General features: G+C 35.2%; 1 protein-coding gene across 1 annotated transcript in view; it reads right to left on the bottom strand.

Moving 5' to 3' along the window:
- Window positions 1-25,324, bottom strand: part of AGTPBP1 (ATP/GTP binding protein 1) — a 62,499-nt gene extending 37,175 nt beyond the window's left edge. The window contains exons 1-17 of the mRNA XM_009273159.2: window positions 25,184-25,324; window positions 24,092-24,162; window positions 17,773-17,903; window positions 17,156-17,223; window positions 16,684-16,747; window positions 16,201-16,347; window positions 15,792-15,923; window positions 13,761-13,854; window positions 12,246-12,283; window positions 10,507-10,715; window positions 9,864-10,041; window positions 7,439-7,536; window positions 6,311-6,427; window positions 4,962-5,671; window positions 1,298-1,381; window positions 903-989; window positions 666-814 (exon numbers count right to left, since the gene is read on the bottom strand). Of these exons, the coding sequence (XP_009271434.1) occupies window positions 666-814; window positions 903-989; window positions 1,298-1,381; window positions 4,962-5,671; window positions 6,311-6,427; window positions 7,439-7,536; window positions 9,864-10,041; window positions 10,507-10,715; window positions 12,246-12,283; window positions 13,761-13,854; window positions 15,792-15,923; window positions 16,201-16,347; window positions 16,684-16,747; window positions 17,156-17,223; window positions 17,773-17,903; window positions 24,092-24,123 (2,338 nt within the window). The 5' untranslated portion in view covers window positions 24,124-24,162; window positions 25,184-25,324. The remainder of the gene's footprint in view (window positions 1-665; window positions 815-902; window positions 990-1,297; window positions 1,382-4,961; window positions 5,672-6,310; window positions 6,428-7,438; window positions 7,537-9,863; window positions 10,042-10,506; window positions 10,716-12,245; window positions 12,284-13,760; window positions 13,855-15,791; window positions 15,924-16,200; window positions 16,348-16,683; window positions 16,748-17,155; window positions 17,224-17,772; window positions 17,904-24,091; window positions 24,163-25,183) is intronic.
- Window positions 25,325-26,920: the final 1,596 nt, after the last annotated feature.

The following is a 26,920-nucleotide window of genomic DNA, read 5'->3' as shown; positions in this document are numbered from 1 at the left end:
ATCCAGCAGGAATTAAAAAAAAACCTCAAAAAGCAAATGGTTTTAAGATGAATGACACCCCCTCCCACCCCCACCCTAGACAAGTAGAAGAAAGGCATACTCAGTAAGCCAGTACTTTTGGATGAGGTACAAGCAGCAAACACTACTCACTGGAGACTGCAAGGGTCACCTATGAAGCCCAGCATTTCAAAGGAGACTTACTTTTCCTTCTCAAATAATGAGCTTCTCTTCCCATCAATAAGACAAAACTGTTTAAGAATGTCTCCGCTTACTTTCACATCTGAAAATACACCTCTATTCAGGAAGGGATTAATGATGACAGCTGTCATTCTTCTTGCACCTGTGTGGATCAACAGGCTTTGGTGTCCCCCCGACAACGGTCTTAGGAGAAATTTTAGCTGCAGCCATGAGTAAGTTTCTTCTGCTTTCGCCTCACTTACAACAAAACTTCATTTTAAAAACTGACAGCCAGTGTTTTAAGATACCTTTTTTTCTTTTTAACTGAAACTTGTCAAAACATTTCTAGTAATACTATTAAAAAAGAATCTGGGATGACAACATGAATATACCACTGATCCCGGGGCAGAGGGAAGGAAACAGCTGAGCTGTCTAGTGCAGATATTTTTCTACATGTTTCTTCTCAAAGCATAGGAAATGTATCTTACCGTAGTTAAACTGACTGTTTGACTTTTCACAGTTGATGATGTTAAACCGGTAACCAATGCCAGTTTTCATTCCACTGACTTCAAAGTAAAACCATTGATGATAATGATTGCTATTTATATCCGAGTTCAGAATTAGATCATACTCGTTTCTAAAGATTAACAAAAACAAATCAATCTTTTTTTAAGAAGCAGAAATAAAAGGCCTCATGTGTGAAAAGAAGAGTTGAAATATCTTACTTTCTGATCTGAATAACTTTGCGCAGATTTCCAGATTCAAATTTGGAATTAAACTTCAAAACATCTGCTTCCTCTGGTACTGAACAACTATGAGTAGAAAAAGAAAAGGGACCAAAATGAATAAAACAAACTTAACTAAAACAAACTCACTAAGTTTATTTTAGCCCTCACTAATAATAATAATAATAATAAATAAATAATAAATAATTCAGAAATTATTTTAAACCTTCCTCTAAATGCAGCCTGGATAGCAGAAACAGTGTTACATCAGATGAAACTTTCATTGAAGTCTGTCGTAATAGTACTGCTTTAAATATTACAAATCATATCACAGAGAAAGTAGAACAGGCTTAGAGTATTCACTGAATATTGTTTTCAGAAGGGTAAAAACTTACCTCAAATTATCAAGGTCATACACAACTCTGTCTATAATGTCATTTTGATGAATCAGTCTTTCAATATCTTGAGAGATTTTTGTCCTAAAATAAAATGCAGAGTTCTCATTTAAATTGTTGTGTACTGTTTCCAATTACAAAAGAGGAATTACCTCGTACAACAATGAAAATTAACAAAGTTGACATGAAGACAGTGGGACAGATTTTCAGAGAGACCTCAGCCTCACCCCCACTTATGTGGACAAACTGTAAGTGTACTTAAGTTTAAACACCTGCATTCACAGCTGACTGAGTCCAATATTTGTATGTGAGGGAACTGAGTTTTCATGCACACAACCCGCTAGGTTTTACCTTATGGAAAAAAATGCACCATTTCATACTTTATAGTAGAAGCAGAAATTACTCAAACATTACTTAATGTTAATGCTTTAATCCAGGACAGCACTTGGTAACATTAGTAACTTACATGAGTCCTACCATAACTAAAATTAAAGAGTTTTAGAGAGTAGGTCGTGCAGTGAGTGTGTTAGTGCACTAGCTTTTCACCTCTGGAGATCTAGGTTCATTTATCGACTATGTAACAAGTAAGAATGAATTTGGTGATGTCAGCCAAATGTCAGGTGTATGTTTATCCAGATCATAAAACCATTGCACAACTGGCAGTATCTAGGTCCTGGTTTGGAAAAGTGAGAATGTGTTGCAGTTCAAGAATGAAATATAGTGGCAGAGCTGTGTGGAAAAGCTTGCACAGCACCTGCAATAAGAAGAAAAGGAGGCAGATTAACAATGAAGAATACAGGAACAGAGCGGTAAAGTACGTTCAGGCTGGAAATTCTCCATTTAATTAAAATAAATATTGTTAACAAATGAGAAAAAGAAGGTAAGTGCACAACTCTAGCGCCTCTTACTAAATTAAAACTAACTGGAGAAGAAAACAAGTCACAAGTCCAATGCACTGACAAAATTGTAAAAAGGCTGACTCACCACAATCTATCTGATCAGGTACAGCTCAGGGCAGAACTACAGATTTTTGATCTTGCACTTGATCTTATACAACTCCTTAGATCTCAGTACGCCTCAGCTCTAAAGGGTCATAATGCTTCCTATCGCCACAGGAGTTTTGCCGAGGCAAAATCCATTAATGTATATCAGGCATTCAAATACCATAGTAATAACCAATGTAGACAAAAGGAAAGAAGAAATGGTATTCAAGATGCGCGTGAAAAGAAAAAGTAGTAGCGGACATTTTCAGGTTCCGAAAAACCAAGAGAAAAGAGAAGCTATTTTAAGATAATTAAAGGAAAAATGTAAAAACAACACTGTTGATGTGGAGCTCTGTGTTTATAGGTCAGTCTTTTGTGGATCCTGATTTACCTGATGATCACTTCTAAGTGTCAGATGACTTGAAAATACTAAAGTAATTAGAAAGTACTAACGCGTACAGCAAAAAACAACCAAAAATGTTAAGAAATGGAAAAAAATAGGAATTTAAACCCAAATTTATAGGGTATTGAATTATATAATAATTTTCTTCCCTAAAAGGTAGAATAATATAAAACACTTCAGTTATTCTCAATGACGTTTTTCCAAACAATAATAATTTGGTGAGACATTTGGTGAAAATTACATGTAACTAAATGTAAATGAAAAAGCAAAAGCACTCCAAAGCACAGACTCAAAAACGTTGCATGTCCTAGCATACTGCAAGACTAAACTCCCCTCCTAGCATATTGCAAGACTAAACCCCCCCCCCAAAAAAAAAAACACACCACACCACATTTGTCTTTAAAAGTAAAAAGAAAATCCACTAACTCCCCACCTCAGCCCCCCACAACGCCTTCTTAAATTACAAGGATGGATTAAGGCAACCATTTGTTTTCTAAAGAAGGCTTAGCTGATGAGCAGTAACTAACTGCTTACATTAAGGAGAACATAAATCCCACTGAATGCCAAAAGAGTTTGGACACAGCTTTGTAGAAGACTTAAAAGCTTCTCCATGTCCCCTACCAAAATAATTTTCACCACCTTCCTATAAGCTATAAATTCCTAAAAAGATTAAGCCCTTTTTAAATAGGTTCCCTTCTCAGAAATTTGTTACATTGCAGTAACAAGACTGAGCCATTTGTAGAAGACTGAATTCTTAGAACAGTGTACCTTAAAAAGGTGATGCACTATTATTGATTCAAGTTTAGCCATATTACCTGGTATTTCATTCTTGTGTCACACAAAACCTAAAAAAGTTACTTTCAACATAGAAAATACAACAAAAATGAAACATTTTAAAGTTAAAATAAAATATACTCTAGAATTACCTTCTTGATTTAGAAATCAGCTTTATGTATAACCACACAAGAAAGTTTGTTGGTTAAAAGTCAGAGTTAATACAGTGCTTTATATCTAAGACGACTGAGCATTGGTAGGACAAATTTTATCCGGCTTCACTCAATTTTCCTCAGGAAAATTCAGAATTATTAAGTACTACAAAAACTTACATGAAGATTTGCAAGATTTTCTTAAAATGCAGTTCTTAGGTAATTTCTGACTCAAGACTATCTCCCTTCTAAATCAGCTGAATCTATCTAAAAATAAGCTTATAGGGAAGATTATTCTCCTTCAACACTGAACGGTGCTTTCTAGTAACAGCCTATTCATTACGTCATTAGTGTTTCAACACTTGGGTCATTTCACTAGAAAGATCGCTTTTTTATGACACGTGTGAAACAGCTAAAGGATTTTAATTATACAACCTAAAGACACTTAATCTCTTAATCTTAATAACTAAATGCAAATATGAAGAATCTCATGAAACTGGTTCAAGTTGGAAGTATAAAGCTGAAAGCATTCAATCTAAATTAAGCAAGTGGCAAGGTCTCATACCTACCATTACATGTTCTGCTAACATGCTCATTTGTCTTCAGAGTAACCTACTATGCATATGAGCCAGCTCTTCATACCACCTCTGCAAATTATTCTTAAGAGTCACATCACCCTTTATCATCTTCTAATATCTCTCAGTGAAGAAATAAATGGGTGTGTTGATGTGTTGTTTTTTGTTGGTTTATTTTATTTTTCATTCTGTGTTTATTGTGTATCATTCTGCAGGACCTAACAGAAACTGCATCCTCAGCATTTGTTACCTCTAAATTCTATTATACTGCGAACACTAAAAACAAACACTTAAGTGTATCTTTTTTTAATTTTTCCTACCACACTTTCCTGAAAGATAGCTTTGTTAGCACAACAAAGAGAAGAGTTGAAATATCTTTAAACTATTAACTGTCCTATCTTTGCTAAGACCCGAAGGGAGCATTCAGGTGGGGTTTTTTCTTTGTTTGTTGGGTTTTTTGGTGGGTTGTTTTGTTTTTTTTACAAACTACAAAATTTAGATGGGGGATGGTGGGAAGGCAGAAAGGGAGACTATAAATTAAATTTAGTACTTCGAAACTGAATTACAGAATTAGAATTAGCAATTATAGAATCAAATTGTGTTCTTGTTTATGGCTCTGCATTGATCAGTGCCTACTCACCTACCTTCAAACTGCTTTTCACTGCAAGTAGTTTTAGATGCCAAAGCAAACATTGTATATGTGCCTGTTAATCTCATCCTAAAGACTGTTTCTCAAGGGAATGAAAACAACAACAAAAAAAGAGTATGGTAACTCACCTCTGTACCCCATATGGTCTTTCCAGAATAGGCTCCTTAAATGGGGGTGGAATATGGCCAAAATAATCTGGATAGGCCACTTCTGAATATTCAGGAATAGATTTTGTGGTTTTTACCATCTCAATATAAAGATCACAGTCATGAACTGGTGATACATCAGAAACGTCAAGCATGACTTGTTCCCCTGATGAACTAGATCTGGAATCCTCCTCTTCCGAGTCCACTCCAGTGCAGCAGAGTTTTCCCAGCTGGACAGATGATCCTTCAAAGAGGCTACTTCCACAGGGTGAAACATGTTCGCAAGGTTTACTACAAGCAAGTGTGGTAAGGCTAGTTTTGCTTTCCTTCTTTATTACACACCCTGTACCATAATACTGATCATTTTTTGCACTGTTCTGCAGACTGATTCTGTCCAAGCCTTTCACAATTTCTTGGCTTAGACACTGGCATGATGGAAGCAGGTTTCTTTGATCATTTTCCTGATGTAAACTACTGTCTTTGATACTGTCTGTCTTTGGTAGTTCCAGAAAGGCTGGCCTTCTATTGTATTCCTCTGTCAATAAAGGATTGCCCTCCTTCAAAGCAACTCCTTTCACTGACTGGTTTGCTTCAGCAGTGTGTTCCTCCCCTGCTGTAGGAACAACAATAGGTCCACCCAGATTTGCATCAGGTACAAAAGGCTTTGGTTCCTTGGAAACTAAGTCACATTCCTTAAAAAATAAAAGAGAAAAAATAATAAACAGATTTATTAAAAAACAAAAAGTGAACAGTTCCTGAAGTTTCATTTATATTAGAAACCTTTCTTTTTCACTGTTCCTGAGGTATGTTTTGCAATAATCCAAAATAACTGTAATTTAAAAGACAACAAGTTACTATGTTTTAAACTTACATAAACATAGCAATGAAGTTTCAGCTTTTACAAGAAGATAGTGTCAAAGCAATAAACAAGTAGTTCATCAATAACAAATTATCAAGTCAATGCAATTCCCCAGATATTTTAACCAACTACTTTAAAGAGGTGCAGAGCATTTAAGGAAATAACTAATACAATGAATGTATGTCAGAAGTCTCATGTCCTTTCTTACTATTTTACTTTCTGCAGTGTGCAATAATCAGATGTCAGAAAAGTTTTCCTTTATATCTGCCCACAGTCCCCTTCTCAGTCAGATTAAAGTATGCCATAACATTTAACTAAATAACTCACTATATAGCACTCTCATATATAGCTCTAGAACTGCAGACTCTCATTTTCTGGCTAAAGGAACTATTCACCCAAAAAAGGAATGTCAAAGTGTATTCCAGAGTCAACTCACCATGACAAGGAATGCACTGGGAATAATATACTTTACCTGAAAGTTTTCTGAAAGTTCTGGGAAAAATTGCTCGTACATTTTCAGTTCTTCTATGGGTCTTCCCAATTCCTGTCTAGGTTTCAGTTTATTAATATCAGTCTCAATATCATCATTCTGAAAGAGCACCAGAACAAATTAATCTTGCATCCAGAATTAATGAACTTCTAAAATAACTACACTTCACCTTTTACTTCTGACACGGCCATACTTTAAAAGCTGAATATCACTATTTTAAAATTAGCTGAACTGTACTTTTCACCATGAAGGTTTAAGCAGCTCAGTTTTATTAGTATGCCAAAGCCTCCAGTTCAACAGAAAGATTACAAACATCTCAATTTTCTTGCTTTCATCCAAATGTATGATGCACAGAGACATCAGCCTACACTTTACGTGAGATCTGCGCATAATCCAACTATTGCAACATGGAATGTGGAGATTTCATCTGACTGTAGTGATAAAGGAATAACTGCTTCTATGGAAGATACTCCCTTCATCAGGGCTCATGAGAGCCTTGAATGAAATTTGTCATTCCAGTCTGTGGACAGGTAATTAAATTAACTCCTGAATATATGTAACATAAAAATATAGAATAAGGCAGTTCTGACCAAATGTCCTTTCATGTCCTGACTGGCAGCTGGAGAGCAGAACAAGACCTTCCCAAAGTGATACAACAGTGAGAGGACTGATCTCTACCTCTACAGTTGGCAGATCTTCAAAGTTACCTTGCTGAAACACTGACCTAGTCAATCCCAGTCCAGAATGATGGAAAAGGTTAGAGAAGCTCCTACATACTGAGCAGCATAGGTGGGAAGAGAGGGCTGAGAGAAACACGAGTTGGGAACAGAACACTGGTAAAAGAGTTTGCAGTTCTGTTCCACTGTACTCCAGACACACCAAGTGTGAAGCAAATATGAAGCAATCTGAACAACAAAGGTTGATATTTTCAAGCAGCACTCACCTTCCTTAAGTTTCAGAAGCTTTTTTAATTTTAGAAATTGCCCTGAAAACCTCCTCAAAGTCCTTTTAACACTTAAAACATATGGTTGTATACCTGATTCAAGCAACTTAAAAAAGAACAAACCTGTTGTGCCTCATTTTTGCCTGTTAATTTTGTCTCATACCAACCTTAAAATGTTGGTCCTTGTCATCATCATTTTCAGTTTCAATTTCTGATTCTGTTTCAGCATCATCGTTATCATCACTTTCATCTACTACATCATCCACTATGATACAAAAAAAAATTTGTAAGGCATATTATACATTTAATCCAATACATATGTTCAAGAAAAAAATTCTGTGTTCTGGGATTTTCTTTTTCACTTACCACTTGAAAAAATTGTGAAAACCAACTAGTAAACATTAATTACTATTACCAGATTTACAATACAAAATGCTTGTTTGACAATACTGGAAACTCAATTTATTACATTTCCATCCAGTTTTAAGTCAAAACAAAGATCTCTGGTTTAAACAAAGCAAAAAAAAACCCCAAAACACCCAACACCCCCCTGCCCAAAAAAACCAGCAAGACAGCAAATGGCCATCAGAAATACTTTACAATGTGGATGTGCCAAGAACATCTCAGCAGGGCTTGAGGTCAGCACAAAATGAGATGGCTACCTTTTCCCAAGGTAAGTAATAATGACCGTGTTTAAAAAAAAAAAAAAAAAAAAAAAAAAAAGAAAAAAAAGAGGTCTCAGCAGCTTTCAGTCATGTTAGCCAGTACTGACCCATTATCAGGGAACAGTAGCACAAAGCACCTTCTTCACCTTTTTTGTCTTGCTTAAATGAGGCCTAACAATTAAAAAAAAACAAAACAAAAAAAACAACCAAAAAAACCCCCTCAGAAACATATCACTGGAGATTCAGCCATTAAGGAAAATACTCGAGGAGAGTGGTCACTGCAACTGCTTAGCATGGACAGGTTGGATACTAAATTTTACCCCCAAAACATACAGCAAGATGTTATTTTTTTAGACATGTGGAACTACTTGGACACTAATGACTAATTTCTACTTGAGTTAAGAGACCCAGTACATTGAAGGATCTTTGACTTCCTCCTTTTTTAATAAAGAAAAACTAGGGGAAGCAAACTAATTGTTTACACATGACTAACGAGAACTGGGCTAACTCCCTAACATGTGGAAGTGGGCATTAACTGGTTATTCTGGCAGATGTTCTGCTTACTAGCGGCAAATTTGATCTTTTCCTAGAAATCTCATGCAGTTTGAGTTCTGGGTTTTTTGTTATGTTTTCTGAAAGAGTGTTTTTCATGCAGGAAATTTGCTGATTGTCAGTAAAAGCCTCGCTCAGAGGTTTACAAATTGTACTGATTTTCTGTATTCAGAATGTATTACATGTATTGCTTTTACAATGCTGACTATACAAGATTATACTTTACCCACCCCAACATTCTAGGTATCTTTTAATACAGAAGTTTTTCCTTAAAAAGAAAATCCTACGTATCCTATTTCCTTAGGTTTTTCACTTCTTTTTTTAACAGCTAACAAACCTACTAAAAAAACCTATCAGTAGTCTACTTCAACAGAATAGGAAGTTTCTAAATAGGTATTACGGAGTACCAAAGATACTGTATTAAGTAGAGGTTTAATTTCTGTGGATTTTGGAACACACTTCTAAATCTATTTTCTACTTTGAAGACAAAACATAAACGAACTCTAAATTCTGGCAGTTTGAGTCTGACCCATATGAACCCCAATCAGATAGCTGTCTTCTTTCAGACTGTGATCACATTTTGTTTTAGGAGATATTGTGAATAAGAAGATATTAAAAAGTTTGACTTTGCCTTTTCTTTTTAGAGTAACTTTCTAACAGCAACTTCATCAGTTGCTTACCCAGGTACCAAGCTGTTTCACCATATCTGAAAATGCATTAAGCATTAATTATCCAAAAATAATGAAAGGTGTTCACAATGGGATGAATCTATTTCCTACAAAGCACCATACAAATGCTTTGCAGACAAATGTTGCCTAAGAGACTGCAACAGTCCAAGAAAGCAACTCTACTTTTCTCATCATGCAAATGAAGGAATAACCACAACAATTTAAAAAACAATGCTTCAAATGGCACATGTTAATCTAAATTCACTACATCCAGTTTATCAGAGTAACAGAAAGAAATCAAGGAATATACACTCCTGTAAAACAGGATGTACACTACTTTACATTTCACATAGGAGAATGTGTATGACAAGTGAGTTAAAAAGAGAGCCCATTTAGGTTTGTAGACTAATATGTACAGCCTATGCTTTACACTTCAGAGTTTGATGAACATCACATTTTAGTTCCTGTTTTATTTTTTATTTTATGTCTCAGAAACATAGCCACATACGTGTAGACAAAATTTTCATCAGTTAAAACTTAACATTAGAAATTGGTGCTCCACACTAACAGTCACAGACGCTTTGCTAGCTGAGAAGAGTCTCAGAGTCCAAGTTTTAGTGGAGAACGCAAATAGCTGCAATTGATTCCACCTGACATAAAGCAACGTTAGACATACTCAAAGACAAAATATTACAAAATTACCATACCATCAGGAGGCAAGTTGTACAGCTGAGCCACAGGACCACTGGCAGGAATAACTGGGAGTTGGAAATGGAAAGCACTTTTAATAGTTGGTAAAGGAAGACGATTTTTAGGAAAACATTTTCTCATTATTAGGCTGGATGTGTTGACAAGGGGATCAAGAGTTCTTACCGCAAGGCACTCCTATTAACAGGAAAATAATGAAGACAAGAGAAAAGTATCTCTCAAACTAATAGTCAAACTATATTTGTTTTACGTATTTCTAGAATTCATTAATAGCAACGTATTTTGTTTAAAATAAATTTTGCTAATGTGTCCTTTGAAGGCCGGAAGAACTTCTATCAACTCGAATTCACCTTTTTTAAGAACTCAATTTCAAAATTAAAAGATTTTTTCCCCTCCTCTTTTTTTAAATTAAGTTCAGCCGCCCATCCCAGAGATAGTCACAGCTAAATAATAGCAAATATGAATTTAATTCTGTACTCTTCCATTCTGCTTTAGTCAAGTACAGAAACCAATCCTTAGCCCCATAATCAGGAATGACCATGAATATCATAAAAGAACTATGACAAATTTGAGGTCAGGATGCGCTTTTAAAGTCCAAGAGGTAAAAACAACAACAATAAAAAAAAACTGAGATAAACTTACTTGTGAAGTGTTGTAAAGAGTTTTCATCCCATTAGCATCAATGAATGCTTTTCTTCCCAATTTGACGTTTGTAACACTTTTAATGCACTGTAAAACTCCTTTACGTATCAGCATGTATCTGTGTCGACTATCATGACGGTGCCAATCAACATAAATCGTTAAAAGCACCTGCACGTATCCTCTGTCTACTGCTCTCCTGGCATTTGTTTCTTTATAAAAAAAGTTAGGAAAAAAAATTAAAAATTGCCCAATGACTTCAACATTATTTTCAAATCAATGTTAAAATTATTCTTTTTACCCAAGTAACTGAATTGTTTCATTTAAAGTAGTATTTTAGCCACGCTTAGAGTTTTACATGAACCTAAACAGAAATGACTGAGTAACTAAGGCCAGTAGTCTGCACTTCATTCTTCAGAATAACATTGCATGTAATTTTCATGGTTTACCAGAAGAACAGTGCACATTACACTTAAAGGTAATTGTAAGATACTGTCAGCTAGCAAATAAAAACCAACCTGTTTATATAAAGCATACCTATCTCTATCCGCACACACTGTGTAGATACAAGATTCGAAACAAACTTCTTACCGCTTGTAATCCATACAATTTTGCAGCAACTATTACTCAAATTTGATAAACTCAAAATAGCTCTACCCCAAATACTGGATAATCAGTATGACAACTGGACTCTACACACCAGAGATTAGTGTCTTTATGAAAAGATTTACTTATATAAAGTATAGGAAGTTACAATGTCAAAACCCCTCAGAACTGAATAAGACATCTCAAAATAAATGCACAAGACAAGACACACCTTTTCAACATTTAATTTCTTTCCACAACATTAAAGTTTAACTGTCAATTTACAGAACAGAACACTGACAATAATTCAGAAATATTTCTTTGCCTAAATTTCCCAAGGAGAAATTCCAAAATCAGTAAATATACAAATCTGTAAGACCAAGCTATCATACTGATCAAACATGAGAAAACTCAGCACCCTGTAATAATCGGTACAGAATTTTCCTGTCATTTTTCTGAAATGGTTTTCTGCAAATCTAATCACGCCTCAGTTCTTATCCAACTCCATTAAAACTACTAGGAACGCTGTAGCTTTTATACAATTGTTTGGAAAGAATGAGTTTTTAATTCCTTGTCAGTTACAATCCTGGTGCAAAAATCTGCAGAGATGACATTTGTCAGGATTCACTGCTGCCAGCTGAGATAGCCAATGTCTGGGAACAGACCATCGTTTTGTTACCCTTGGTTCCACTTTATGAGCATCACTGACAGACTTGTCATTAGGACCCAAGACCTAATTACTCAGAAAGGTACCTGAAGAAACCCTGTATTTATCCCTGCCATCCAAAAGATCTTTTCAGATGTATGTATACAGATGATGCATAGGAGTTAAGCTACAGATATCCATTACTGAAGGGCTGAGGTGAGTGACTGTTTTTACAGGCTATTTCTCCACCTTGGATCCAGATCAGTTCTGCAGAAGCAGCTCAGTCTTTCTGCTGCGTAACTGAAGAGACAGTAACTAATTATTAAACATATATATACACATACCACACAAATATTAAAGCTCCAGAGACTGCAGATAAAACCGTAGCCTTATTTCTAAACTTCCTAGCCTTGATTTTGTTTTGACCACAGACTTAGTATTAGTTTTACTCTGTATATACACACACATATATATATCTCAGCTAGACAAACAGCTTCTTGTAGTCACTTACTTGATTTTAGCAATGCAGCAAGTGTGTCTAAAGCAACCCTGTCAACATAACAAGAAAAGTCAAAACAACAACCAACCAGTAAGCTTAATCTACAACACTGTAAAGGTATACAAAATATTTACCGCTAACAGATTTATTTAGCATCTATCCTCATGTTTTCCTGGTTGCACTGTATCACAGGCTTTGCTTTTAAAACTTGATTGTACTAAAATATCATGCATCTCTGCTAAATCTGAAGTCTGATGGTGAAATTTAAAAATATCAATGCAATGGCTATACAAACTTTTAGCCTTTGCAAAAACCCACTGTGACAACGTAACGTTTATGAACCATACTCAATGATGAGATACTTCCGAAACTCATGTTTTTACGTTAGCAGCAGAACAAGTACTTCCACAAAGCAAAGGACACCATCATAAAAAACTGTAGGTCAAAACTGGCAGTGTATGAATATATTGAGGAGTAATGCTCATCAATCTGTACTACAATACAAGATCATCAGTGTAAGATCTTTCTTGTACACAAAGATCTTGTCTCAATTAACTCAAGATGTACAACTAGAAAATGTATATACTTATTTTTACCCTCTTTGTAAAGACAGACTTCACACATCTGATCTTAGGCCATAAACAAGGATATCATGATTACTCACATCATGGAATAGTAAGTTCATATGTCTAATTTTAGCCGGGGTTTAAAGGGGCAGGGCATTTTTTTAAAAGATACTCCAGTGACCACAAATACCAGATTTAGATAACATAACACTATTTTTTTTGAACTAAAGTTAGAATATGAACAACACGAGATTATTGTTTTGCTAACCAGATGAAAAATTCAGTTTTCCACATGTATGTACTTCAAAAAGGTGGTAGTGTATAAAGGAAGGGCTATCTCCTGTTAGATCCACTTATCTGTTTTTACCCTAAATTCACTTAAAAAAAAAAAAAAAGAAAAATAGAAAGGGGGAAATCTAAAGTCACCACTTTAAGCTACTCGGTGGATTTATTTTTTTTTTTTAAACACAATAGCCCATTAGACAGATATTGCTGATGCTTCCTACTCTATGTTTTATGTTTTTGTTCTGAGAGTCTATAATTGCTTTGAAGTAAAACAAAGAAAATTCTATTACAAACAAAACAGATAGTATCACTCTAAAAACACAAAGGAGACGTGGGAGCCAATTCAACAAATTGAAAAATGATGGGATTATCTTGATCTGTTTGTCCTGATTTAGGGATAACCATTGGACAGTTTCCGTGCAGGAATATTAGAGACAAAAAACCCAAACATTTGTATTCTTTTACCAGTACTGTAACTAGACATTCAAATATGTTGTGTTGCTCTACTGGGTAAAATTAAACTGTCAGATTTCTGGTTCTCCTTCTCACCTCCCTTCACTTTAACTTTCAAATATGAGTTACATTTGATTTCTCTAATATTATTTTTCATTTACAGGTAAGTTTTGAAATGTATCTAAGATTTTTCCATATACTATATTAAAGAAACATTACTTACTTCATAAGGCTAGTGTTCTTTTTACTAAAAGGGCCAATGATCTTAAACATCAGTTCTACTACTCCATTCTTGCCCAAGGATACTGCATTTACAGCTGGAAGAGTTAAAAGCAATCCATTTTAAGATAATGTAATAAGAAAGGCAAAAGAAAAAAACAATACACACAAACTAAAATCCAGGCGAGTTCATTTTGAAGTACAAATAATGTTAGACATGTTTATGCTTTAAGACATACAACGACAAGCAAACACTACTCTGCACATAATTAGTGTGATAATCCAATCCTGATAAAACTTGGAAAAGAAGAAAAAAATTAGTTATTACTTTACAAATAAAAATCATGTACTACTTCCAGTGCATGCTTCTGCTTTCTTTGTTATTAAGATACCTCATAAAAAGAATTTTCTTCAAAAAAATCTCAGAGTTTATCAAGACAGCAGGGTTTCTAAAATTTCAAGTCTAACAAGTTCTATGATTTGCTATTATCCTTCAGAATCAGGATAGACAGGTATGTCCACCAGGATTTGAAAGCCAAGTGTTCACTGTAAAATTTAGAAATGCCAATCGGTATAAGCTTTCCTGAGCTACACGTTATGCATACACGTTCTCAGAAAAAAAATTACAGAAATAATCTATTTGAAAGAGCAAATTAAAGAAATGATGCTAAGACCTACGTTCAAGAAATGCACACTAGATGTATATAAGGCTACAGCCCAATGCCCACTGAAAATGCAAACTGCTGAAACAGACACAGAAATTAAATTCCCACTGAGTTTAGCAATATGCACTCCAAACAAAGTAGGAAGAGAGCAACTAAGCATTGACTTCAACATAACAAATGCTGTTATTAGTATAGAATTTAGTACTTGAACCCAAGTTGCAATTTCATCATCATTAGCAGCAACATCACACCTCTAGAATCTAAGAAAAATTAGGACTCTATTCTGGTAGAAACTGTACACAAACTTAAAATAGTACTACCCTTTGGAATGTAATAAACTACTACTTTTTCTGTTTATAACGAGTGGGAAATACAGAAAGATAGAATTGATCTAAGCAGAATCCGAATTAGAGACTCAGATCAACTTCCCATTTTCAGGATGAAGCAAGTTTTCAGCTAAGCTATGTAACTATCTGTATTAAACTCTTCCATTTAGAAGCATTTTACCTCATTATCAGACAGCTCAACAGAAATAAAAGTTTTTCCACATTTTAAAAGTATTGGGCGTTTATGAATAATAGGTGCTCATGTGAATGTCCTGAAAACATAATATTTAGATCATCAAATCAATTCTCTTGGAGGAATGTGGTTATGTTTTCAATCTCTTGCACTTATTTAAGAGGTTTAACGGCCATTTTGAGCTCAATGGGAAAAACTTAAGAGCATCTAACCAACAGTAGAGATACAGCAAGAACCACACTATTTTCATCAACTTCCTACTGCCTGCCCAAACAACGAATTAGGCTCTTGTGGAAGAATATTAATCCAATAGTAGGGCACTTCAACACAAGGAATAAGGGGAAAGTTAAATAAAGAAATGAAATATTTCTTGTGTGAACCAAGTTCTAAATTAACAATCATGAATGAAATAAAATAATAAAAAGAAAAAAAAAAAACATGGACATGTATAGTGAAGAGAATAATTATTTAACTTGAAGTGCTTCTGCAAGCACAATGTTAGCATTTCTGGTTTAGATCTTTAAGCATCAGCATTTATGCAAATTAGATCAACTCAAAATTCCACACATCCAATAGCACTGGTTAACCACACCCCCCCACACTATATATATATATATATACACACACACACACAAAACACAAAAACCAAAGATACACAAGAAGTACAAACATGCTTCACAGCTTTTATTAGAATTTAAGCAATTTGATGATCTACCAAGCAAATTCTCAGATAAAAATAGTTACTTTAAACATCTAACATTAAACAAGCATTTAGATCAGATATTTTAACCACGTCTAGGCAAAAAAGTTTGTATCACATAGGAAAGAAAAGAATTATCTGCAATACTTACAGTTGGTTGAGTAAACTCTTAATACTTGAAGACATGGCAATATTAGCCTGTGGTTCTGCAAATTCTGCTTCACTAAATTCAATGATATGTTTAGGGCACCATTAATTCTTGCTTTCATGCCAATCTTTTTGTCTGACATCAAAGAAATACAAGATCAATCACACTAATTTTGAAATTTTTATCAAAAAATGAAAGTTAAATGAACTGTGAATTCCTCCTACTGACGTCAACTCTGCATGTCTATTTTTCACCATTCTTTCCTCCCCTCTATTTTACTCTTCCTTTTGTTCTCCTCTACCAATTCTGAGTACGTGGATGCTTATACAATAATAGAAAGAAAAATTTTCTTAAGTTTCAATTATAAAACTGTAAAGTATTAAGCCATATTACTTAAGTATATCATTATCACCTTTTGGACCAATTTTTGCAAGAAGAGTATGAAGAAGCACCATTAATTCTTCATTTGGTGGAGAGTCTTTGCTGGCAGTCAAAAGCAGCTGCAGTAAGACCTGTGTCCCTCCTTTAGTGACTAAGATGCTTGCTCTCCGACCGCCACCTAGAAATAAAAACTCAACTGGTATCTCAGAAGCCAAAGAACAATTAAGTATCTAAGCTACGGTTATCATAAAGAAAATCTTTAGAACAGCAATATTTTCTTCATATATGACTGCATTATGCGAGAACACACTGGACTTAGACTTACAGCAACATAAATTATTTGTGTATAATTATTTGAAAGGTGACTTCAGTCTCTATGTTCTTTTTATTCTTCATATAAATCAGCTTTAGCAAACGTCAGGAAAAAATCCCCAAAACAGCAAAACAACAACAACAAAAGTCTGCAGAAGAATACTGGAACATAATCACAAATTGCTTCTTAAGGAAAACTTACCAACTGAGACTACCTCAATGAGAATATTCAATATATTTAGAATAGTTTGAGGATCTTTTGTATTCTGCAATAAAAAAATAGAGAGATTTCTTTGCTTAATGTAGAAGTCCAATACAGTGGTTTAGATACTTAAAGCTTGGAGAAACTGTCACCACTAAATCAAACAGAACTTAAGATGTAACCACCCAACTAACCATCCCACTATGCAGCCTGAATTAACCACAAAACCAATTAAAATCTAGTTTGTAGTATGGCGTATTAATTAGAACTGATAGTTGACAAATAATTTCTTAGAATATTTAAAAATCAGGGAGAGAAATTCTCAAGTAGGTTAAAGACAGTATCTGTTCATTACAGTCCTACACAAGTTTTGGAGACTAGCTAGGATAACAACATATTTAATAATACGAAGACCAATGATAAAATGAAAGCTTGCTATGTACCCATAACCAAACGGATTAAAAGGTTTTACCTCTAGGGTTGACAGGATAACTTCTATTCCAGTGGAGCCCTTAGAAGTCATCTCCTTCCTGGTTTTTTCTGCCAGTGAGAAAAACACCATTTTTCTTTTAATACACTAGCTTGCAGAAAAAAAAAGTGTGATCATATACAGATTTATCAGAAAATCTACACTGCAAATAATATAATCTATTAAAAACTGCATATAGGTATATAAATCTAACTAAAATAAGTAAAAGACTTCAGTGATTTTAAAACTCATTTTTGCTTTCACTTGTTCAACAATCTTGTCATGCCCTAGGAAAAAAACTGTAAAGAAAAACCTGTAAGAAAGCTCTCTTCCAGATACTTCTACTTCTCATATATACACACACACATATATATACTGTGAATTACTACTTAAATTATAGCTGTTGGACAATACAAAATGCACTCAGTGTAACCAATACTATACCAGGTAGTATTAAACATGGCCTTAAACAGGTGCTTTCAACAATCAGTGACAAAAATGGATGGATAACCAAGTTCATCAAACAGAAATAAAAATTAAAGAAAAGTCCAGGAAGGAAGAAATACAAGAAGGAAGGCTCAAAAGGAAAACTATTAAATCCACAAAACTTAGATATTTACCTTGGCTCTGAACCAGATGAAGGATCTTTGAGGTAACATATCTGGCATTGTCTGCTTCTCCTAATACAGAGTCCAAATTGATCTTCTCCAGCTGTGACAGCAGAGACATAGTCCGAGAACTGGTAGAAACACTATAAGAAAGATTTTTTTACATTCATTTTTCCATCTAGATGAGGAAAAAAACCACACTAACAACAGAAATGCCATGTCAGAGTAAGGGGAGTGGCTAATTCACCTTGATATTTTATCTCGATTGGAAAACACTCTTAATTCTCCTTAATTCTGTCAAATTTATAGATTTTGCAAAACCTGCATTGCAGCAGACTAATTATATATAACAGCATCTCCAAGAGCAACCGTGAACAGGGAAATCGGTTGCCGCAAAAAAAATCCAGATATAGGTACAAATGTCATTTACCTATGTCAGTCGGAGTAACTTATATTTAATGTAGTTTATGTTAAGTGCCAGGATACTGTATCAAACCTGCCATTCAAGAAAAACCTGCTACAAACAGTCCCAAAGATTATTTGTCTTACAGGCTGGTGTTTTGGAAGTGAAAGAAAAGATTACCATTCATGAAGTGAGGAAACCAGAACCCATCAGCTGAAGAAAAAGAACACCATTTTGACGAAAAAAAAACTTTGGAAGGTGTCCAAAGCTATCATCAGAGTTTGGATTCATTTTGAACACAAGGGTATTTTGGCCTGACATCATAAAATTGCCTTGAAAATGTATTTTAATATAACAAACAATTTCAAACCAGGTATTCAAATAGATAGGTAGATTACAGAGAAAGAATGAATGTAAATATTTATAGTATTCAAAATAGAGTCAGTCTAGAAATTGTTTTATTTGCTCTCCAGTTTTAGATCATAACAATTATTCAGAATAGTTTTAAGATTCACATTCCCACATGAAAGTAATTTTTAGAATGATGTTTAACATTTGAATTATAGTCATATAAACTACAGAAAACAAATGTTTAACATTTGAATTATAGTCATATAATTAACTACAGAAAATTATGATTTCCAAGGATTAACTACCTTGACTTTTCACTTTTGTAACATTAGAGTCCTGCAATAATCAACAATAATTCATTTTACACACATACTGTTCTGACTATCTGCAATAAAACTAAAGTATATAACATTAGCTTTATAAATACTGTCAGTTTTGTTTGTAACAACGAGGAATTATTACTCCTTGATTCGTATTTTACATCTGTGAAAAGGTTTCACACTTATAGTTAACTCTGCTAAAATAATTAGTTTATATGTGGACAAAAATGTTAAAATCAAGGAAAAAAAGTAGCTGACTGCCATGAAAGCAAATTGATATAACAGCTGCTGAGGACACTGCTTCCACCACTTTCACTTTTCCACACTGACATCTAAATGAGAAGCATAACCAAAAAACAATTTCAGATTGCAGATGATACATACAAGCTGTTAACATCAGTAATAAGAAATGGTTATACCACTTATAGAGCTTAAATCAAAATAATTTTATATTGTGAAGTAAGTATATCACCTTCTCAGTTTTTTGCTAGATTTTGATTTAAAAGCATTTTTTGATCTAAAATAAATCTGTCTTGGTTGCTGAAATAGTCTTTTCCTTGTATAAGTAATGCATAATCCCTCCAATCTTCTCTCATCATCCAAAACCAGGTTGAATAGTATAAAGCCATTACTATTTGCATAAGCTTTGTTTTGTTTATTTCTATTCCTCCATTTATCCACTGTACTTGAAATACTCCAAAATAAACCCAAGATTTTAATGAAATCCACAAAGCTCTGTTGATGTGGTATACAAACTGACAAACTTCCAAAGGACATTATCTTCACCAGCTCCACAATCAAAACAAGAGGCCAGTCAACCCACATATAAGCCAATGTATAAGAGAACTGCTGCTTCAATTTTGTGTGTGTGAGAGTGTGTGTGTGTGTGTATATATAATATCATTGGTCTCATAATGAAATAAATGTAGTTTGAAAGCTGGAAACAACCGAAAGCAAAGATGATCCTTAGGAACAAACAAAAAAAAGAAAACTTAAGTTTTTGTAAAGACAAAACTCATTTACAGGTATTAAAATTTCAGAGCAAACCTGATTTTTGACTGCTGCGGCCTGCAAAATTCAAGCAACACTGGCCCATGGAAGTAATATACCATGCACAGAAAGTTAGCATCGAACATAATTTCTCCATACTTACTAAAAGCTTTAAAAGGTTTAGGAAGGGTAAGTCATTCTCACTACTGGGTGGTATAACAATTTAAGTCCTAAGATTTAGAGGTATAATCTCCTCCTGGGGCCAGAGTTTCTATCAAAAGCAATGAGTGCTCACTGTAGCAGTTAAAGAGGTATCTTTAGAATGGTTTTAGGCTATTCATCTTGCAAGAAGTTTTCCAACAGAAATACAGCCAAATAAACTTCACGTCTTCAGCATACCCAATAAAGTGTTCTTGAAAGTAACACCAGCCCAGAGTCTATGATGAAATATAAATTTAAGTCCTGATTTCCTCTTAACTATGACTGAGGTTTTTTTCTTAAAACAAGAATTGTACTCTTTATTTATTAGTAGTCTACACTAATATACATAGTGGTTATAATACTGTGACAGCATTCAACATCTGCACGGTAAATCAAAAAGGCTGTAGGAAAGGAATTATGGCAGCCAGCCTAGCAGCCAGCCTAACTGACTCTGCTCCTGTACATAATACTGTTGTGACAGTCCATTTGACCTAAGAACAAAATGCAAGCCCAATTTGCAATGGGACTCTGTCTGGGTATTTGTAATGCAAATACATACATTTTGACCAACAAACCACTCAGGATCCAAATCTAGAAGATAGCTCTCCAGAACAGAGAGGCACAGTGGAATTCAGTATTTTTAATCCAACAGCTAGGTAAACCAAGGAAAGAGTCAGAATGGCACAATAAAAACTGTGTCCTGTCAGAGCTAGATTTCCTCTTAAGCTGCTGACATTGCAGAACCTCACATGAATACCCTGAACACTGCGGCCAGCCTTTCATACAGGACTTATTTTCCCACAATGTGAAGAACCCTTCTTGTTATCTAAAAGAGACTTTTTTCACCCCACCCACACACAGGCACACTTGTACCTTCTCACAAGAGCACTCCGTAGTCAATTGAGGGTTACATAGTCTCTCTACTATCTTTAGTTACAAAAATAATGACTAAGGAGCACCAGAAGAAACTTCATAAGGTCATCTAAACTATTCTCTTCAGAATTGGATGAACACCACAGCTGCTCTTCCTGACAGACATATGCCCAACCAGGCCTGCAAAAATGGTGATTCAATAACCAAAGACAACTTTGTTCTAACGCTTTGTATCCTTTCATTTTGAAAGTTTTTCTCCCTGGAGTTTAATCTTACTATTTCTGGATCTTCTCACTACAAATGTGACTGTGCTTTATCCGTTCCAGTAGTGTAACTTTCTAAGCATGGTACCTTGCACATATTTCCATCAAATATTCTTAACCATATTCTGCATTTCACAAGAGTATTTTGAAATCATTTGGTTCTCCAATATTTATGCAGATCTTTCCAGCTTCAAGTTGTCTGCAATTTTAACAAGAACTCTTTCTTCTCTTTCAGATCATCAGCCAAAGCTCAAAATATTTTCACTCATTAATTGTAACCAGGAAGAGAAGGAAAGAGCACGTCCAGAAACAAACTGTGTACCGTTTCCTTCTGACAGTGATTAACCACCACTGCTTTGGTATCCAGTCACTGCTCTATTCCAGAGCACTTGGATGGAGCACTTGCCTCAACTTCCTGATGGCAATCAGGTTATTTTAGTAAAGCTTTAAACACATATGTGGTATTTTAATGCCACTTTCCTGCTCATGGGACCTGTTACTCTCTCACACATGAAAAAACAGATGTATTTTCTAGAACAACTCAAACCACCTTTGGCTGTTCGCAGCCTCACCCATTTGGTTAGTTCTTCCAGGATCCTTCTGTGCAAACAAGAGAAGATGGCTGATCTACAGCTATTCGGTTTCTGCTCCCTGACTCCCACAGACACAACCACTAGGTTTGCCATCTCTGTCTTTCACTACTTAACCCAAGTCTCATGAGTTCTGAAGACAACCGATAATTATTATTCTGGGCTGGATTTAGACTTTCTTTAAGCATCCTGAGTTGAAGTTTACCAGGCTTATTTGATCCTGTACACTGCATGTCTCTGTAGGCAGGAAACTGCATCTCCATCCCACGTTCAAATGCCGCAGCTCAAAATGCCCATCACACCACCATCTTACTTGCGGAAAGGAAGCATGAACAAGCTTGCTGTCATCTCAACTGTTGCCAAAACGTACAGCATGACCCTAGCTAACCAGAGAGCTTTGTGGATTTCCTCTTTCTCCAGTTACAAAAGCTATGAGTAGATATAGAGGAAGCAACTGCCCAGACAGTGAGGTACAGAGGACTTCTGGGTTTCACATTTGAAAGAGAACTCCCTCAACAAGAAAACACCTTCTCAAAGAAAGTTCCCTCACTGCAGGGATGCTTCTTCCAGTCCCAACTACTCCCAAAAGGTTTAAGCATTCTTACTCTGATTATGAAGAAGTGCTAGACTCACAACTCTCCATTACTCACTGTACAGTACTTCCGCTACGCAAATGCTAAAACACATAATTACACCTTTCTAAGTCTCTGCTCATGATGAGAAAGATAACTCTAATGGCTGCCATGGCAGCTTATAAAAATTCAGTTATCTTAGAATGGTTTTCGGCTATTCATCTTGCAAGAAGCCTTCCAAAAGATAATAGTCAAATGAAGAAAGTCCTCAGAAACCTTCAGTTTCCCAACTCTACCTACTTCCTCTGAAACTGCTGTTTGTAGTCAGCCAGCACACTGATGTATCAGGGAGTGTCTTCTTCCCCCACAGCAAACAGGTCTTCTGTGTTTCAGCATGTTAAAGTGACTCTTTAAAAAACTATTTTAAAGTAGGCAGGCTTCTCATGAGTTTGTTTTAATTTTATTCCAATGCAAACCACTTCCAATTTTTTTTTTCCTCAACCACCTCCACAGTTATCAAATAATCTTTAGAGAGCTGATACTTCTGATTAGTTCACAGCTATCTCTGTACAATAAATTCACCATAGTTTATTCATGACCTAGGGAACAACTGTTTTGAATGGCAGGGATGGAAACTTTCATTTTAACTCAATAACTAAAGAAGAATAAATGGCACTTAAGTAGCCACTTTGCAAAAATCTAATATTCTTTGTGATGGTATATTTTATGTATTATAATTAGTAGTATTTCCAAGAATACCCATTGCTGATGGAGAATTTGTCTTTGCTTATCACAATGCCGAAGGAACTAATATAGTGTTAAGTAGAAAACTATAATAGTTTCTTTATCATTTCTTTTGATCCACCTCTCACACAAACAGGAACAACCAGTCTCTGATACCAAGCCGTTCCACTGTTAAAGTCAGCAAAAGCAAAGATGATTCTACATGCAAGCATTTAAATTCAAATTTTAAATCCATCCCAAGATACAAAAATTAATCCACAGTAGAGTATGTCCTTCATGCAAATTCATCCACTCATTTAGAAAATAATTGGTATTTCAGAGAATTAAGACTAAAGCCAAAATTCCCTATTTTGCCACCTTTATATGTTTTTTTAAATCTGATTAGATGGTTTGATTTAACGAGGTGGTTTAACCTGTGCTAGCTTAAGAAAAGAGTAAGACTGAAAGCCTTTCAATAGTTTCCTGATGCTTAACAGACATGTTGCCTTCCATAGACAATTTCATAACTTTTTCAAATATTTGCTAAAACAAGTTATCATGAAAATAACACACACAACTTTCCAACTCTTGAAATCTTCTGTAATCTCACTCGTTTGTCCTAGCTGCGTGTTGGATTGCAGGATTGCTGGAGAATGATATACATTTTATGACAAATTCATGGCTTCTTATACAGTATTATAAACTTGTCCTTTAATCCCTTCAGAAGAAATCATTTTAAGTTTTGCCAATATTTGTATGAAATGATTAAATTGATAATTGTTTCAATGAAATTTAATGTATATTTTATATTTGAACATGTCTAACACTATCTGAAATTTTAAAATTTGAAAAGTTATTTATTAAATGTGAAGGTGAAGCTACTTTATGCAAAACAATACCGACTCCCTCAGTCAGGGACATCAACTTACACATTCTCAGGGACCCGTAATGTATATTTTATTTATCTTATTACTAAGATAAAGACTGTTTTTTCACAAATCTCGAATACCTTGATGTTGAGAAGTCATTGTAGTTTTAAATTTACCTTTTTTCAGCTGATGTTTTTACTTTGTTCATATCGGAAACCTGATTCTTCAAATCACCATCTCTGATAACCTGGAAGATATTAAACAACTACAAGTTACCAACATCTTTTGTTCTTTAATGATTAAATGCTACCACAACATTGGATGTCTCTACACTAGAAATGTTAAATAAGTTAATTGGCATTGATTGCATTTCTCCACACTATCACAAGCTCTTCCCTCTTCAATGTATTTCATCCAGCTTTTAAAATAAACTATTGCAATATAAGTATGGAGTATGGTTCTGCATTATAATTCAGTCCTACCAAGCTCAGACAGCCTGATTATAATAAAAGAGAAACGTATATCAGTTACTTAACAGACAATATTTTCATGTCCATGACAGCATTTTATCGAACAAAGCTTTTGCTGAAGCCAGTAAATACACTTCTTTAAACTTACTTGACAACGTTGTGAGATGCCACAATATACCTATTTCTGACTGCCATTTCATGTATCTATAGGATAACTAGGACTAGAGGCACAGTGAGAAACATGGAGTGTTTGGTGTTCTTATTTAAGCAAGACCTGAATACATTTCTTGGACAGAAACCATATCGTGCTAAGGACTCAATTTTCCTATCCTTCTAAGGACATAGTGTCCTCAGGGTACACTGCTTCCTCAAACAGTGCCTCCAAGCAATTAAGGTTACAGCCTAGAGGACCATTAACTGAACCTCAGTACTTCCATTTGAGATCTAATGTGAATGGCAAATACTCCCACTGTGAAAAAAAAAACCCTACAGCATCCTCAAAGGGCACAGTGGTTAGTTTTAAGGTAGAAGACAGAGTAAAGGGAAAAAAGGATGTTCAAAGATATGGGTGGTGATAATGAAGAAGATAAAGCACTTGTTCTCTTGGGAAATGCAGGCAAGAAATTCAGTCAAGCACATACACACAGCCCCCCCAAAGAGAAATTTGTTAGACTTCTCAAAAATCCTTGTTGTTCAGCACATATAATAATCAGGTTTTTACTACTGGTAAATTCCACTCTGCTATTGCTAAAAGCCTAAAGCAGATGAAGTATGAAGCAAGCTTATTTCCAGACTTACCTGAAAGCAAATTTTTTTCCCAGCAGCCAGGAAGCAAATGCTCAGCTTTTCACAAGAATTCCAGCTTGACTCAAGTTAACAGGTGTCCTAGATTTGTCCAAGTACCCTTCAAGTGTAAACTATCTTGACTTCCTTCAAAGAAAATAAATAGTTACAAGAGAATAGCTGTGTCCACCACAATGCAGACAATGTCACAAATAATAAGGTCTGGATCATTTGAACCAGGCTGCAGGTCTTACTGGGGGGAAAATATTAGATTCTTGAATTCAAGTAGCTAAGTGCCGTTTTGCTTGCAGCGTTGACCTGCTGTCAGACAGATGATGAACAGTCTCCCAGTGCCAACAGTGTCTACACATTATAGTGTACTGAACTGCTGTACAAGTGGAGCCAGCTACAAAGCTGAACTATCTTGAACTGCAAGGTCTTAATTTGCTTTGCTCTAAATTCACCACAATTTTGGTAAGCACTAATGTGCAAATGTTCCAGGTGAAGGGGAAAAGACAAGCAGATAAGAAAAAGCACAAGAACCTCTGCAAAAAAACAGTGAGAAGGAGCAGGTAGAAAAAGAAAAGAGATAGAAATGCATGTATCAGCAATCCATAGAGTTGTGGTGGAACATTTATGCATACTAAAGTAACGAAATCTCTCTTTAACATTTTACTAGGTGATGGAAAAAAGCCACTTCCAAACTATTTTAAAAACTTTTAATATTATGCTTATTTTGAATAAAGGATTGATAGAAAGGTAAAGGCAGAAGGTGCATGAGTCTCAATTTAAACATACTTTTTAAACACATTTCATGCCACTTGCTTGCCAGTGGTAGCAGAGCAGAGGGTAAATTAGCATCAGTTCTTCTGTGTTTAAAAGACCAACAACAACAATTAAGAAAAAAAAAAGCCTCAAATTGGAGGGGAACAGAGGAGAGCAGGGAGCGTTGACTAGTTAAACTTCAAGTTGATATACGCTGGATTCTGTGCAATCTCCCTCTGCCTTTTCACATTGTCTGTGGAACATTATCCCCTCCATCTTCCCACCTGCACAGGGGAAACTGGCAGCTTCTTCATAGGAAATTTCTCCAGACAGGTAAAGTTCCCAATCAGAAAGCTGCACTCACTGTAATAATGCTACCAACACTAAAATAAATTAAATGGACTGCAAGAAGTTTTATATAATTTTCACCTTTTCCTTTCTCCTCAGAAAAGCAAAGACATGCCTTGTGTGACATGTATTTTCCTCCCTCCTAGGTGAATTCTTTGTCACTGAGCCACTGACTCACCTTCTCTGCTGATCCACCTTTTCAGCCCTATGAAACTTTGCCACTCACTGGCAAAGCTCGTGCAAAAGGGCAGAGGATAACCCCCCCAATATTTACCTTTCATGTAAGTTTTGGCATGTGCTGAAATGTAACAGAGTAACATGGAACCCGGACTCCTACTTCTTGGATAAATACTCTAACCGCAAAGCTACTGCACAAAATGGCAAGCACTATCATAACGCTATTTTCTTTTGCTCAAAATAACGGCTAAAGAAACAAACTGGCACCATTTCATTCAGACCTCACATTCAGGCGTGTCTATTAGGCATCACTGGGCATCCCTGTTAGACTACAGAGGACTCGTGAGGACATCGTCTTCCCGAATACTAAGTTGATTTATCTGCATTAAAAGAACACCAAGATGCTCAGCCTCTCCAAGCCAGCAATAATTCTGGTCAGACCTTGTAACAGGATTCAGAGGA

This window comes from Aptenodytes forsteri, unplaced genomic scaffold (assembly GCF_000699145.1).
Source record: "Aptenodytes forsteri isolate BGI_AS27 unplaced genomic scaffold, ASM69914v1 Scaffold154, whole genome shotgun sequence".
Classification (NCBI taxonomy): domain Eukaryota; kingdom Metazoa; phylum Chordata; class Aves; order Sphenisciformes; family Spheniscidae; genus Aptenodytes; species Aptenodytes forsteri.
Note: the sequence above shows the minus strand (reverse complement) of the source record. Positions and strands in the feature narration are given on the sequence as shown.